The sequence below is a fragment of the Perna viridis genome, chromosome 15 (genome assembly GCF_037379345.1).
Source record: "Perna viridis isolate PV_CMFRI_1.1 ecotype Kerala chromosome 15, ASM3737934v1, whole genome shotgun sequence".
Classification (NCBI taxonomy): domain Eukaryota; kingdom Metazoa; phylum Mollusca; class Bivalvia; order Mytilida; family Mytilidae; genus Perna; species Perna viridis.
This window is the reverse complement of record NC_142459.1, coordinates 10,679,255-10,693,843: the sequence shown is the minus strand read 5'-3', so window position 1 is coordinate 10,693,843 and position 14,589 is coordinate 10,679,255. Positions and strand designations below refer to the sequence as shown.

The window sequence follows — 14,589 nt, the reverse complement described above, 5'->3', positions numbered from 1 at the left end:
TTGGTATATTTATGATACCCATGTAATTTTTGAAAGTTACTCTGAAATGCTAGATGATTTGTATACTCACAGTTTATTCATGTAATTTTGACTTGTAACTATGTATTAGACTTACTTTTTGTCGACCATTCGGGTTCAAAAAATTCTTGTTGGATTTCGTTCACAACAAAAGAGTTATCTTCTTTCAAAACGTTTACAAATTTCGTGAAATCACAATCGTTTTCAATGTTTCGTACTACAACTGTTAGAATGAAGTCAATCATCTGACCACTGGCCATATTAATAGCTTTAGTATTGTATGTATCCAAGTCTTCTAAAGACATGAGCCCTGTATTGTAGAGTCTTTCACTAAGCATATCAGGATGAATTTGTGTCTTCAGAGTTTTCCATCTGCCAATTATTTTGTTTCTAGCTTTGTCACGATCTACAAAAAAAAACAATAAAAAATATGCACAGCATATACTATTTTTCATGAATATACCTTTAAGCAAAACGTATTACTATTTTGAATATATCGTATTTCACAGAAGATCAATTAAGACATTGAAAACATGACCGGTTTATGTCGGCATTATACTCGCGCAAGAAAATTCACATGAGCAAGCATGTGATGTTTCATTATCTTGAAATACGTTGCGATTGAATCACGCCTAGTTTTCTACAAATTTTATAGTTTATATATAAATATGTAGGAGTCAAAAACGTATTCGGTACTACAAACATGTCCAATTTCACAAACTTGTCCACTTTTATTTTTATAATTGTTCCCACAGACGTAGACTTCAGTGCTGTAATAATTAAGATACAAAATAATCATCGTTCGCTGATCAAACGGGCGGGAGAGCTTAGTGATCCCGACATTGGCACAAAATGAAGAAAGCCACGCGGTTGGAAAATTATGCGTAATTGTATTATCGGTGTGGAGTTTAGTTTTAAACTGGAACCAGTATATTGTACTAATGATCTTCAACAAGTATCAACAAGTTTGAAGCGTTTGCAGGTCGTTGAATTAAATTAGCAAGTTTTGTGGGGGAAAACTTGGGAATACTAACTCCAATGATCCAATGCTAGGGTGTTAGCAAGGCTGACGCCCAAGACTTGCGCCTTCAAATCAATCAAGATTTAGTGCCAAATTGAATACTCCCAGACAAACCTTTTTGAATTCCTATATCAGCCCTGTAATTTTTTCTGTTTTCTGTTTACTATTTTGCGAATAATAAATATAGGCTTTACAAAACATTATTTGCATGTTTGTTAGTTACTTGGTAGCTTTATGCATTGAGAACGCATTTTGGAAATTAATTATTTTATATAAACCATGCACCGTTTTACCTTTTCTCTATTATATGTTACTTGAGAACAAAGAGGCTACTCTTTTTCAGTACCTGTGAATAATGATGTTTTGGAACCGGCTGCAGTCTGCCCTATGGTATAAGGGTTTTTTCGTCGTTCATTTAAGATTTTTGGGTGACCCATGCCTGACATATTCATCCGAGGGTTGCTGTCTCTTTGACGTCTACACCATATCTATTCTTGTTATATATTGTATTTGTCAAAAGCATAAATGAGGAATATGTTTAGATATTTGTAACATATTTCGGTCATGTTTGAGCTTCAGTGACCGATTTGGACATGTTTGTGAGGGTTACCGAATCATATCAAGATATAAGGTGTTTTAGTAAATTCAAAGACCCACTTTGACGTTACAATATAATCTGCCCTCATATGAAATGGGACATGTTTGCGGCAACGTACATGTATGTATCTTAGTCTTACATATATATATATACGTCAGAATGGGGTGTGTTGATCAGGTACCCATATGGATTAGCTTAGGGCCCACCCTTAAGAATTCATATTGAGTTTTGTAAAGCATTGAAGAGTATCTACAGTCGGTTTTATGTCAGATATAAGTCGTGTGACAGTATTTGATTAAGGATTACGTGCAATGCTTAGCCGATTCAGTAATTAGTGATAATCTTCCAACTATGTAATGCCACACAAGTACATTTTACCAAAACCATTATTTTATTGTGCTTGATGAAGCCATCATATTTAGCTTGAGTAGTAAAATATACACGTACCTTCAGTACTTAATCTGAAGAGCTCACAGCACGGTGAGGGCAATTTACTTTTAGTACCTACAAAGTACAAAGAAAAGATGCAGTCAAGATTTAAATCCAACATAGAATGAAAACTTAAGTCAAACATTAGTACTACATTATAAGAATAAAGATACATGATGTAATCAATCAGAGTTCAGCTTTCCCAGCTTCCGAACATCGATTAGTTATGATGATAGCTTTAAATTGCTACATTATTTGCTATTATTTTAACTTAACCTATATAAATATGAAATATACTTAAATTTTAAGCTTTGTGTATTTAAATAATATAACACTGTCATTAATAGCTTATTTAACGAAGCATGCAAGCAACAAAAATTTGTAACTTCCCCAGATTTATTTATATGATCAAATTTCTTAAAAGACACATAAATTCCTTGACCATTAAACAGATAAAAATGATTTCACGTCCTACAATGTGTTGCTTGAAGTTGATTAAGAGGTCAATATTAATTAAGGTTAATATCCAGTACGTAGTTAATTTAAGTTATTGTTTATCTTAATTTCCTTTAAGTCGCTAATATGTGTTATTGAAAGAGTAATCAAGGAAACCAATGTTATAGCGGTAATCAAAAATTTAATCCAGGGACAAAGACCAGACATTGAAAACACATACACAACAAAGAACATGGAGTAGCTAAAATCATACATTCAAAGTAGCAAAAGCAAATGAGCAACTCGGACTCCACTAAAAACTTGGAGCATGGACCAGGTGCACCGGTATAGTAAGCGTCCTCTGCTTTTCTACAAACATCCACCGCGTTACTCATAAAAAGTCAAGTCGATGGTAGACGAAAGAGGATAGGAAAACTATGACACGTTGAACATGGCGCAGATGGATACACCGTGACGATCCACGAGTTCATAATGACGACCATAAAACTTTTGTAGCTATGACTTTAATCATGTAGCAACATAACCCTGCTCCATATAAAACCATATAAAATAGGAATTGTAGTATGATTGCAAATGAAACAGCCATCCACCAAATACAAAGAAACAAAAATTAAAGACTAAACTTTAGCAGGTCACCCTACGGTCTTCAATGATGGGCAAAACCCATACCATAAAGCAAACTGTAAAAAAACCCTAAAACATATGAAGAGAATCTATTCATAAAAGACGAAAATCGATTTATATTTCATAAGGTAGAAATAGAGCTAAGAATGTCCATAGATTTTTAATTTTAAAAGTTCGGACATGCATGGTTCCTATTACATAATACATTACGTTTAAGTGTATATTAAAGTCAGAATAAAATGCGCTTGATTAAAAATATTTTACCTACCCCAACCCCACCCCCTCTCCCAAGCCAACATCCAACACCAAAATAAAGTATGAATTCCTAAAAATAAACCTACATGGGGTGTCTAGTTGTTTCTGTAATACTAGAAGTAATAGTTTATAACCCTGACGTTTGGATTTCTCAAAAATATCCATCAGGAATATGAAGGAACCTCTATCTGCACTTTTTATAACAGCATCTACAAATTTCTTGGCCATCTTACGTCTCACGTCTGCAATAAGCCATATTTCTTCATACTGATCTAAATCAAAGATGCAGTGCTGTAAAAAGTCATCTACATGTAATTTTGGTAGAATTTCCTTCTCGAGTAGTTCCCTGTTTTCTTTTATTCGGGATACATGCTGTGCGAATGCAGAATCTATGCAAAAAAATTAAAATATTATATAGCCCTAAATCACATAATTCATATTTTTTCCAACCCTGTTCCACAGCCATTAATAACATCAATATTGACGTTTTACATAATTAAATTTGTATGACTAACTACATGAAGACTCATACATGTTGTTTCTATTTTATTTTATTTTTTTTTTTAATTATTTCATTTCAACTTAACCAATTATTATATTATCAAACCCCTTCTTCACTTTTACATCTTCATTAAAAATAAAAAAATTCTGTAATATCTGTTCTCTCGAGCTCTGGTGGATCTATTAAAGATAACCATTTTTCCAATGCACCATTCTTAATCTGATCATTCGAAATATCCTTATTCAACAAACAATGAGAGGTACTTGTCACCAAAAGAATGTTTATGGTGCAAATGGTAATAAATCAATACTGCAAGGAACAATTAGTTCCTTAAGCTTATCTACATAAATGTCACCACATTTCAGTCCAAATAAGTGGTTGTGTGTACCCATTTGTGTATCAATTTCACATGACAGGATGTAAAACGTTAAGCGATGGGTTCATATGCAATGACAAAGGTTGCTTAACATTGTGATCCTGAATAGATTACTACTATCACAGTATTTAATTTGGTTGTTCATTCCTCGACTGGACAAAATACTAGTACGTGTATGATTTTTTCTTACTTGCTACTGTGGCGTCAGTAACGTCAATCGGTCTGTGGTCCGCAGTTCCAACTATTCCAAACTGGAGGACGCTTTGACAAAGGGATAATTTTAGCAAATGGTTACCTTCAATATATCCACCAGAGCTCGAGAGAAAAGATATTACAGAATTTAGTTTTTCACCAATTTATGCTCGCAAAAACAATCTTGGGGCTGTTTACGCTTGTTTTTACCGCTTCGCTGCCCATGAAGCATAAACTACTTCAAAGTCGAACCTGGTCGAAGTTAAATAAATAAGCCTTACTTCAGTGAAGAGCAACTTTTTTTATAATACGTCTTTCTGTATAGATAATATTTCTTTTATATATTGTTAATCGTCCGCATACAATGAATATAGTGATTCGAATGTGCATGGTCTTGGTATAATTGATGTGACAGCTAGGTTGATAAATCAAATTAACATGATGGCTGTTGCAAATAATTATATGTCACATTCCTTCTATAAATTGTCTTAAAAAACAAATTTCAAAACCCATTGTTGACTTCGGGACAAACTTGTAAACCTATCAAATTTAAGCATGAACATTAGCACATGCACTGGATAGCGTTTACGATAGGACAACATCTGGTGGTATCGGGTAAGACAGTAGAGGATCTGCATCGAAATCCAGAAGCAGTCAAACCAAGTTATATTCATATAGCATGCAAGACTTGAATCAACATATATATATGTATATATATATAAACGTCTCAGAATTCGCTACACTGCTCCATCAGATCAAATTGATACAGGGAAGATAATGTAAACTTATAGAAAGGTCTGAAAAATTACCAACGATGTTAAAATTTTACTTGTGATTCAAAGGGAGCATTATGTTTTTGTTATTATATTATTACATAATTTATATTATTTATTATGACCTAGTTTTAATCCAAATTATCATAAATTGAATTATAAGCACTAAGATAATTTTTAAAAGATTATATGAAATATCATATTCACTGATAGATATATTCGGTGTAAAGTGTCGCTAACCAGGTTACTTAATATTACCTGTTAAGACATTATTATGCTTTCAAAATTAATAATAGCCGATGATTTCATTTGGATATACTTGCGATTTCGTAAACATAACGTTGGAGTCGATGGTTTTCGGCAAAGTTCAGCACACCAAAAATTGTCACAATACTCCGTTAACACTCTCAAAAACTTGTTAAAATCGGATGAGTCATCAATATTTCTTACTGCAAACAAAAGCAACGTGCGATTTTTCCGTGCTGTACACATCCTCTCTGATTCTTTGGTAAAGGATTCGCACTCTTCCCAAGAAATAAGACCTTCTTTAAAGAGGCCATCTTTCATTGTTTCATAATCAATTTTTTTAAGATCGCCCCATCTCCCAACGATAAGCTTTCTGATGTTGTCTCGCTCTAAAAAGTACATGAATGAAAATCAATGACCAATTTTGTGTCATCTATATACAAGTTTTCGTCAATCAGAGTTGTCTTTTTTCAACCAGGATGCTTTTATGTTTTTAACTAAATTGAGTTTATAATTCTTTATGAGAAAATAATTCCACTATTTTTGTTTCGAACTGATAATTGTTGAAAAATAGTATAAGTTGATTTTTGTTTTAATTTTCTGTAGACCCACGCTAATCTATACTTTTCAGTGTGTACATTTTTCATATACTTATTACAAATGAAGGCAAAATGGTATCCCTCGATAAATCAAAAATGGTATCCTAACGGATAGCCTCAGCGGGCCAATAAATGTGAATTTCCGGTATTTATTACATCCCGCTTCCTCGTTGTTCGAAATCGTTATCACACCTTTTTCCATTCATTTCAAGAAAACTTAAAATTGTTCACAAACAAATACACAATGGAAGACGCCCTCATTTATGTTTTTGAAGATACTTGACTTCAAGTATGTGATAAACAGACTATTACGTAATATTTATCATCATATGATTTGTCAACCCTCGCTCAATTTAAGGAGGTAGACCTAGGGTAAGGGACACAAATGTTAAAAATCATTGGAACGTTTGTATTCAGCATTTTACATCAATCTTATGTAAGCATGTAATTAACTTTTTATTCTGTTTCAAATGAAAGCTTGAGAGGCTTAGGTAAAATTCTGTATGATGCAAACATATCACTGATTTCATGAGTTATGTCCCTTACCCTAGGTCTACGTCCTTAATATTACTCCAGCGCCGGGGCTGATACTGTGACCTCGGGCTGTTGAATTTCTGGTTAAGTCGTAATGGCTGGACCTGTATCAAATATTGTGACGTTATATCCTTTATCACAACCCTGTGTCACTTGGCTTATCTTTATCACACCCCTTTACTGCATGGCTTAATCTTTATTGCATCCCTACCAGGAATCATCTATCATAACGTTGCGAGTCTCTCAGACATTTTGTATTATGTAATACTCTCTTTTTTAAATGTATGATTAAGTGAGTATTGCATGGCAAATCCCATGTTACATGTCGTATCACCCTCGAACAATATCAGGTCAGTGACCCTCGTTCTGTGATAGATTTGTCGGGATAACACAGCATGCAATACAGAACATCCCGTCTATTAATCTCTATATAGTGCTGTTTTTCCTTTCCTTATAACAAAGGAAGTCTGTCTGAATGTAGCAGTCTTTATATAAATCAGACAGAAGGTGATTCATGTATGTCAAAAATACACCGAATAATTTTAATTTCTTGTCCAGAAACAGTAACTGATCACATAAACAGTCATAGTTTTTCATTTGATTGTTGCGCTTTTGAGATAAAAATTATATAGATTGTACATGAAATTTGCACTTTGCAAAAATTATCGTTCTTGATTCTTGATTTGGCTTGATTTGGTTGATTTAGTGGGAGACAAATGTATGATTTTCTAAAAAGTGCAGATCAGAATGCAGAAAAGGTTGTTGTTATGTGAAAGTATAGCATATGTAGAATAAAAAAAAGTATCATTTGTTTGATGGGTTTTTTCTTGACCATGAATAACTTTACCATTGGCAGTGTCTGAATTTTATATGGACTGGTACTTAAGTCTTGTCTTACCTGAGACCAGATGGTGCAGGACACTATTTGTTGACTGAGAATCGCTCATCTTATTTGGATTAAGAAGGTTGTGACTTTGAAAAAACGATAGTGAAGGACTGCTTTTGTTTGGAGAGTGCAGTGGCATTTGTAGATCTTACTCAGAAGGTCTTGTCAGGAATCTTTTTTTTTCTCATTTGATGTTAACTTCTGTTAAGCATCATCGTTTTTCGTCATTTTGTGATCGGTCACGGCTTTCTGGTAATCCAGTACTTATGTTGAATGTGAAAATAAATAATAAATAATGAATATATTTACATAAGCATCAACACACTGGTTGCTTTGAAAAGTATAAAATGACAATCACTTGATATTTAGTAACGAATTCGAATTTTCATCTTTGATTCTTTTGTTTCTTTTTATAAATGTGTGTGTGTGTGTGTGTGTGTGTGTGTGTGTGTGTGTGTGTGTGTGTGTGTGACTCTTAGTTTATATATTTTGGGGGTTTCTATTTTACTAATTTGTGTGTATTTGTTTAATTATTTCTTTAATTTAATTTCATTCAATTGCATTAGAAATGAGACTTCTCTCATTGTTAAAGAATAAAGGTAGCATTGTATTAAGTTTAATCGATGATAAAACAAGCCGGGAACATCTAGGGGACAATATACGAAGAACCATCGCAAAACACCAAAAGTTCACATAGATAAACGACAATTACGAACGCCACAAAAAAAGGAGGACACATGGGTATTCAGAGAGAGTGAGCAGAAGGGCTACGACATTACAAAAATACCAAGTCTTTTAATTATTTTCGCCAAAATTTGCCTTTATATCGTATACAAAAAAAGAAAAGCATCGCTATTTACTTACCTAACTAATATAAATAAAGTCTCATCTTCATAGTCTATAAATATTACACCCCAGGTGTGTAATTTGAACAATTTCCGTAATGTTTCTCACGTTATAATACACATGTATAAATTCAAGTGGAGTATACAAGTGGTCTATCATTACTAAACCTCCGCTTTGAAATTGTTTGATACATGTGTTGTTTGAAATAACAATATATGACAATGAAAAAACAAAATGCAAATATAACAATGATAGAACACAGAAATATTTTAAAAGATCAACGACCCTTTGGATACCACTTTTGGTATCATTCATTTGTTATCATTTTTTCTGACTTGGAAGGTATATAAAAAAGGAGAAAAGAGACCACCAGACCACCAGTTGTTTGATTTTCGAGGTCTTCCTATACTTTGGAATTCCTTCTGGCTTATTTATTTAGAACAGTTAAATGTTTCATCATTCTGGTAATTTTTCCGCTGAAAAGTCCTGATCACTTAAATGTTTACATTATCAATAATGAACACAAAATCTCTTTTTACTACAATTTTCAATATACATGATACTAGGTATGGTTGCAAAACAAACACCACAGGGTACTAGTATATCCGGAATTAACTATCAAATGTGCATCAGTAATGCCAAGCTTAGGAAAATATAGCTGCCTAAACTTTATTGGAAATGAAATAACAAGAGTTTCACTGATATACGTCAAACATAAAAAGAAGAAGCTGTTAACTGATGAACATTAACACAGAAGGCTGACAATTTTTCCCAGTATGCATCATGATTATGGCGTAACTGAGGCACTAATACTATCATGTAATGCCTTATCTAAACATACCGTCAAACAAAAAACGACATCGTGTGAATTAAAATGAGCAGCTCTAAAAATTGTATAAAGAAAAATATCAAAACTTGAAATTGTTTTTAACAAAAATTTAACATCAGTAATCTAAAATAAAACATTTGAAAATAATTCGTGAAAATCCAATATCATTTGAGCCAGACAGCAGGTCATTAGGCCAAAATGGATTTAAAAAATACTACACATTTATAGCTTGCTTATGACAAAAAGAAACTTGAGGAAAACAATGATTTAAAAAGTTTTATTTTGTTTTTGTTTATTTAGTTTCAAATTCAAGAATATTAGCTTTTAAGTCCATCAAAATCTTATTTGAATATCTTTGATTTTGTGTTCAAATCAAGTGAAATGTCTCTGTTATATACATGTATCTATAAGTTTTTCTTAGGTGGTGTTGCCACAATCGGTACGAATTCGGATCCCCTGGATGGGACAACCAAATACTTGCTTTACAAACTTGAAAGTTCGAACATCGACGTTTTTTTTTCGACCCTTACATGCTATAGCGTTATCTTCCCTAAATAAATATTATCCGATGGGGCAATGTAGTGAATAGAGTCGTCACATTCTGAGACGTATGTATAGTATTGATTTGTTGTGACATGTATCGTTAATTTGACCCTGTATCCTACATAATAACACCTAGATGAGCTATGCTGTACTTCTATACATCGTGTGCTGATTTATCACCCTAGATTAAACTTACGAGGAGGAATGACGCGGCCAGCGAAAGCTATGTTTTATATTGTCTTGTTGGCCGAATGGTCTAGGGCGCTGGAGTGCAGACGGTGGTGCCTGGCAACACATCGCCTGTACTAAGTCCAAAGCCCTAAAATTATTCTGCCAACTAGTATGTTAGTTAGTAAATCTAAAGCGTGAACATTAGCACATGCACTGGATAGCGTTTACGATAGGACAACATCTGGTGGTATCGGGTAAGACAGTAGAGGATCTGCATCGAAATACAGAAGCAGTCAAACCAAGTTATATTCATATAGCATGCAAGACTTGAATCAACATATATATATATATATATATAAACGTCTCAGAATTCGCTACACTGCTCCATCAGATCAAATTGATACAGGGAAGATAATGTAAACTTATAGAAAGGTCTGAAAAATTCCCAACGATGTTAAAATTGTCAAATTTGCGATGCAAATTTTTGGTAGTTCAATCCACGGGACTCGAACGCGAATCGCTGTGACATCTATGGCAACACCGCCTGCACAAAGTCCAGCGCCCTAGACCACTCGGTCAGCTAGGCTATATAAAATATAGCTTTCGTTGGCCGGGTCATTACTCCTCGCAGGATTAATCTAGGGGTGTAACTTAGCACACGATGTATGGTAGTATATATATACAATCGTCTAAGGTACATCGATGCGAGGCTGCAAATTTGCAATTTTTTTTTTCTTGGATAAAAGTTTCTTACTCTCATGCTTAAGGAACAATCTAATCAATTTCCGTTGATTTTTGTCCAGATTTTTCTGAGGAGAAAAAAAATATAGTAAAAATTAACATTAAAAATAGAAGAAGGACAATAAGTCCAACACAGCTTAACAGATTTGCATGAACATTGACCACAGATATATCTCATCATATGCGAAACACTTTTACTGTTGGTCAGAATTTGCTTTAATCTAGCAGTTATAAGATATATGTCGAAAAACCTTCTGTCTGATTCCTATGTTTAATTTTTAGTAAGGCTGTCATGTTTTCGACAGATCAAAACCCCAATATTATTTCTATTCAGAACACTCTAACAAACATTCATATAAATTTTGGTTCTAATTGGTCTGATTGTGTCAGAGAAGAAATCTGAAAGAAATAACATTAAAAATAGCGAAAAGTCGAAAATGGGGACATATTTATATTAAAAAGTTTCTTTATAAATTTGTTTCTGAATCATTATTGAAATGCTTTGTTTCTAGCGCTCATGTAATGAAATGATAAATACTATTTAAGTAGCTGTCTTTGTAAGAATCATGCAAAATCTGAAAAATGTGATGCACCCCCAAAAAGGTTACATATTTTTATTTTTTGTAATTAAGTTGTTTTATGGGTCTATACTATGAAATGTGTAACTATTCATTCAAATCTGCCTGCTCTTAGGAGATAATCAACATTGAAAATCCAATAGATTATAAAGTATTTGAGCGTCATTTACAGAGGTATCTCCCTTAATTTTGAAATCTACAGTGCATACTATACAATATTTATCTCCTAAGAGCACGGGTTATATGAAAAACCACATGTTAATTTCTGTTTACTATGACATTTCAAACAAAATATCAAATAAAAATATGTAGGTTTTTTACCCATGAATCACATTTTGCATGATCCTTAGCTGGAGTGCTACTTAAAATCTACTACAATTAATACTACACATTGCATGCATTAATAGCACGTTGTACTGTTTTACTGTTTTACAAAAAATTGGCCAGCCTTGGAAGATCGGCTTATTTTTTTAAACTTAAATAAATGTTTTATTTTTGTAAAGCTTATTCATTTCTGAGTCTTACTGCAGCATATATTTTGAAATGCATGATTATGTGATACCTAACAAGACTTGTTCTGCTTTGAGATTTTTTGTGTATGAGCTGTATGATCTGTGAGGGTATCAACCCCACCCCCCTTTTGGATTTCGATCATTTTTAGAGTGTACTTTAGACTTAGGCACACAAGTCTATGGACAACATTTCAAAACAGCCGTATTTTGTATTTCAAATTTCATCTAACTTAGACTTTAATAACAAAATGTAAAATTGTACTTGGGACTTCACTCAAACCATGGAGTGTACTTTGGACTCGACTCCAAAACAACTATTTATCACCAGTGGTTTAATGGGCTCTTTATTCAATATACATACATTGTATAAACGTCTCAGAATGTGACGACTCTATTCGCTACACTGCACCATTGGATCAAATTGATACAGGGAAGATAATGTAAACATAGAAAGGTCTGAAAAATTCCCAACGATGTTAGAATTGTCAAATTTGCGATGCAAATTATTGGTCGTTCCCTCCGCAGGACTCGAACTCATACCGCTGTGACATCTATGGTACCACCGCCTGCACAAATCCAGGGCCTTAGACCACTCGTACAGCTAGACTATATAAAAATATAGCTTCCGCTGGCCGGGTCATTCCTCGTCATAGGGTTAATCTAGGGCTATAACCTAGTACACGATGTATGGAAGTACGGGACAGTTCATTTGTTGTTATTATGTAGGATAGAGGATCATATTAATGATGCATGTCACAACAAATCAATATTATACAAACGTCTCAGAATGTGACGACTCTATTGTATATAGAATATGAAATCATTATTAAATAAAAGCAAAATGTTAATCCAAAACAATCGTCAATTATTTAGTCTTACCTTGAATCGTTAGCTAAGTAGTAGAACATTATATTTTAATAGGCGCTACCAAAACTGCCTTTTCTCAGAATTGCCTATGATTAAGATTTAAATTCAGGTTGTGTTTACCCGACCTTTACCTTTTATACAGTTTCTTTGACCTAGTGTAAACTTCACGACAATAAATCTTAGTACACTTAACTAATAGCTATACTGTAAGTTATAGGCTCTTATTTGTATCAGGTCAAGACAACATGATTCAATATTGTATCAAAGACATTTTAATCAAGAAAAATATATTTAAAACGTCAATGGGATGCGAGAAGGATAGTAGTATTTCATATCCACATTGGTGTCGAACATATAAATCAGCTAACGTTTTTATAGTTTATTGTGTATTATTGTATATAACAAAGGAAATTGATTTTGTTAGTAGGTTGAGAATGGTATAATTTGTAGTCACAGGTATATTTTATCTTAAATGATCCATATTTTACTACATTTCACACAAAACCTTTACCAGTATGTTTATAAACATATAGTGTGTTCGCATTTTTACAGAACGTTGACACTAAAGGGAAACTTGATACTTGTTATCATTATTTTGCACATGTGTAAATATAGTAAATTACTACATAACATTGTCTTCTGGGGGGTGTCTGGATTTTATGTATGTTGAGCTAGATTTGTTTTCAGTAGTAGCCGGAATTAGAATATACATAGTAAATATGGTTAATTAAAAGGGAAAATATGGGATCATTTTTTCTGTCCATGACAAAAATTAGAAATGCGATTTTTTTTTCGCTCAAATTAGGAGTAATTTCATTTTTTGTCAAACTGCTTATTGATGATTTTATGATATATAACTTTAACAGTTTATGTTTTCAATTTCTTCTTTTTATGCTAGAGTAATTTAAAGTGCATAGTTAGACAACATCGATCATATTATCAACATTTTCATACGTAAAGTGACGTTTCTTAACTTTTGTCAGAGAATGTTTTTCGAGTGATAAAACGGAGCGTTTTTTACAAGTTTGTTTTTTTTTTTTTCTTCGTCTTGATTAACAAAAAAGTTGCAAAAAGTTGTTTATCTATATTTAAACGTTAGGTGGTTTCCGACCTAACGGTTTTTATACGACCGCCAAAAAAACACAGTAGTCGTCCGCAGACACTTGGTTTTTGTGAGATAACTTGAATATTAACAATTGTTTATCTTTTTAAATTTTTCTTACAAGGCTTCATTCGACAATTGAAAGGTTAGTATTGATTTTGTGGGTTATGGCCCCAACAGTTTTAGACAAGACAAGATACTTTGTTATCCTCAGATAATAAAGTATACTTTGTTATCCTCATTTCTGAGTCAAGGTGTACTAGAGGGCATCAACGGAATACGAACACAAACAATCAATAGTAACAGGGTAAATAAATTTCATTCACAATAAAGTCTATCAATTAATTATGGACCAAAATGGTTCAAAAACAAGCATTATAATTTAAGTATACAAGTCCAGTACACTCATAGGAATGTCTACAATAGTCTATACCACAATAGTCTAACTGGTTTTGAATTTTGTGGTTAAGACTTGAATATTTAAGAAATTAGGGCCATCATTGGCCAGTAACTGGCCATTACTGTGTGCCAGGACTATTTGTAAATGAATCTCTTTGAAAGTGTATTACAAGGTGTAAAGCCACTAAACGAAGGCTGGGTTGATTTTTTTAGGGATGGGGGCAAAACAAAGAGCTTAAAACTTTTTTCCCATTTGTCCCACGATAACTTGAGTAAAAGTGAATGGTGTTATTTTACACAATGCCATATCACAGAAGGAAGTAGAGGTTGTGACTTGAGTCTGGTAAGAAAAAAGTGCTAGAAGCAAGTTCTTTTTTTGGAAAATGACTTCATTACAAGGGAATGGATAACTTTGAAATTGTACAAGGTGCCATACCCCATAAGGAAGGTTGGGATTGATTTTTGAGGTTTCGACTGGAATCATTTAGAACG

At 33.2% G+C, this 14,589-nt stretch overlaps 1 protein-coding gene across 9 annotated transcripts in view; it reads right to left on the bottom strand.

Annotated features, from left to right (window-relative positions):
- LOC148596903 (uncharacterized) overlaps window positions 1-12,719 on the bottom strand; it is a 33,221-nt gene extending 20,502 nt beyond the window's left edge. For 6 of the 9 annotated variants that reach the window (XM_088563951.1, XM_088563952.1, XM_088563949.1 and 3 more), the window contains exons 1-6: window positions 12,609-12,719; window positions 7,522-7,772; window positions 5,568-5,879; window positions 3,488-3,790; window positions 2,085-2,141; window positions 116-424 (exon numbers count right to left, since the gene is read on the bottom strand). In XM_088563951.1, coding sequence (XP_088420077.1) covers window positions 116-424; window positions 2,085-2,141; window positions 3,488-3,790; window positions 5,568-5,879; window positions 7,522-7,648 — 1,108 coding nt within the window. In that variant the 5' untranslated portion in view covers window positions 7,649-7,772; window positions 12,609-12,719. Of the gene's footprint in view, window positions 1-115; window positions 425-2,084; window positions 2,142-3,487; window positions 3,791-5,567; window positions 5,880-6,635; window positions 6,728-7,521; window positions 7,773-8,373; window positions 8,918-12,608 lie in introns of those variants that run through there. The other 3 variants (XM_088563953.1, XM_088563955.1, XM_088563950.1) reach the window with 3 other exon arrangements.
- Between the last annotated feature and the right edge of the window lie 1,870 nt (window positions 12,720-14,589).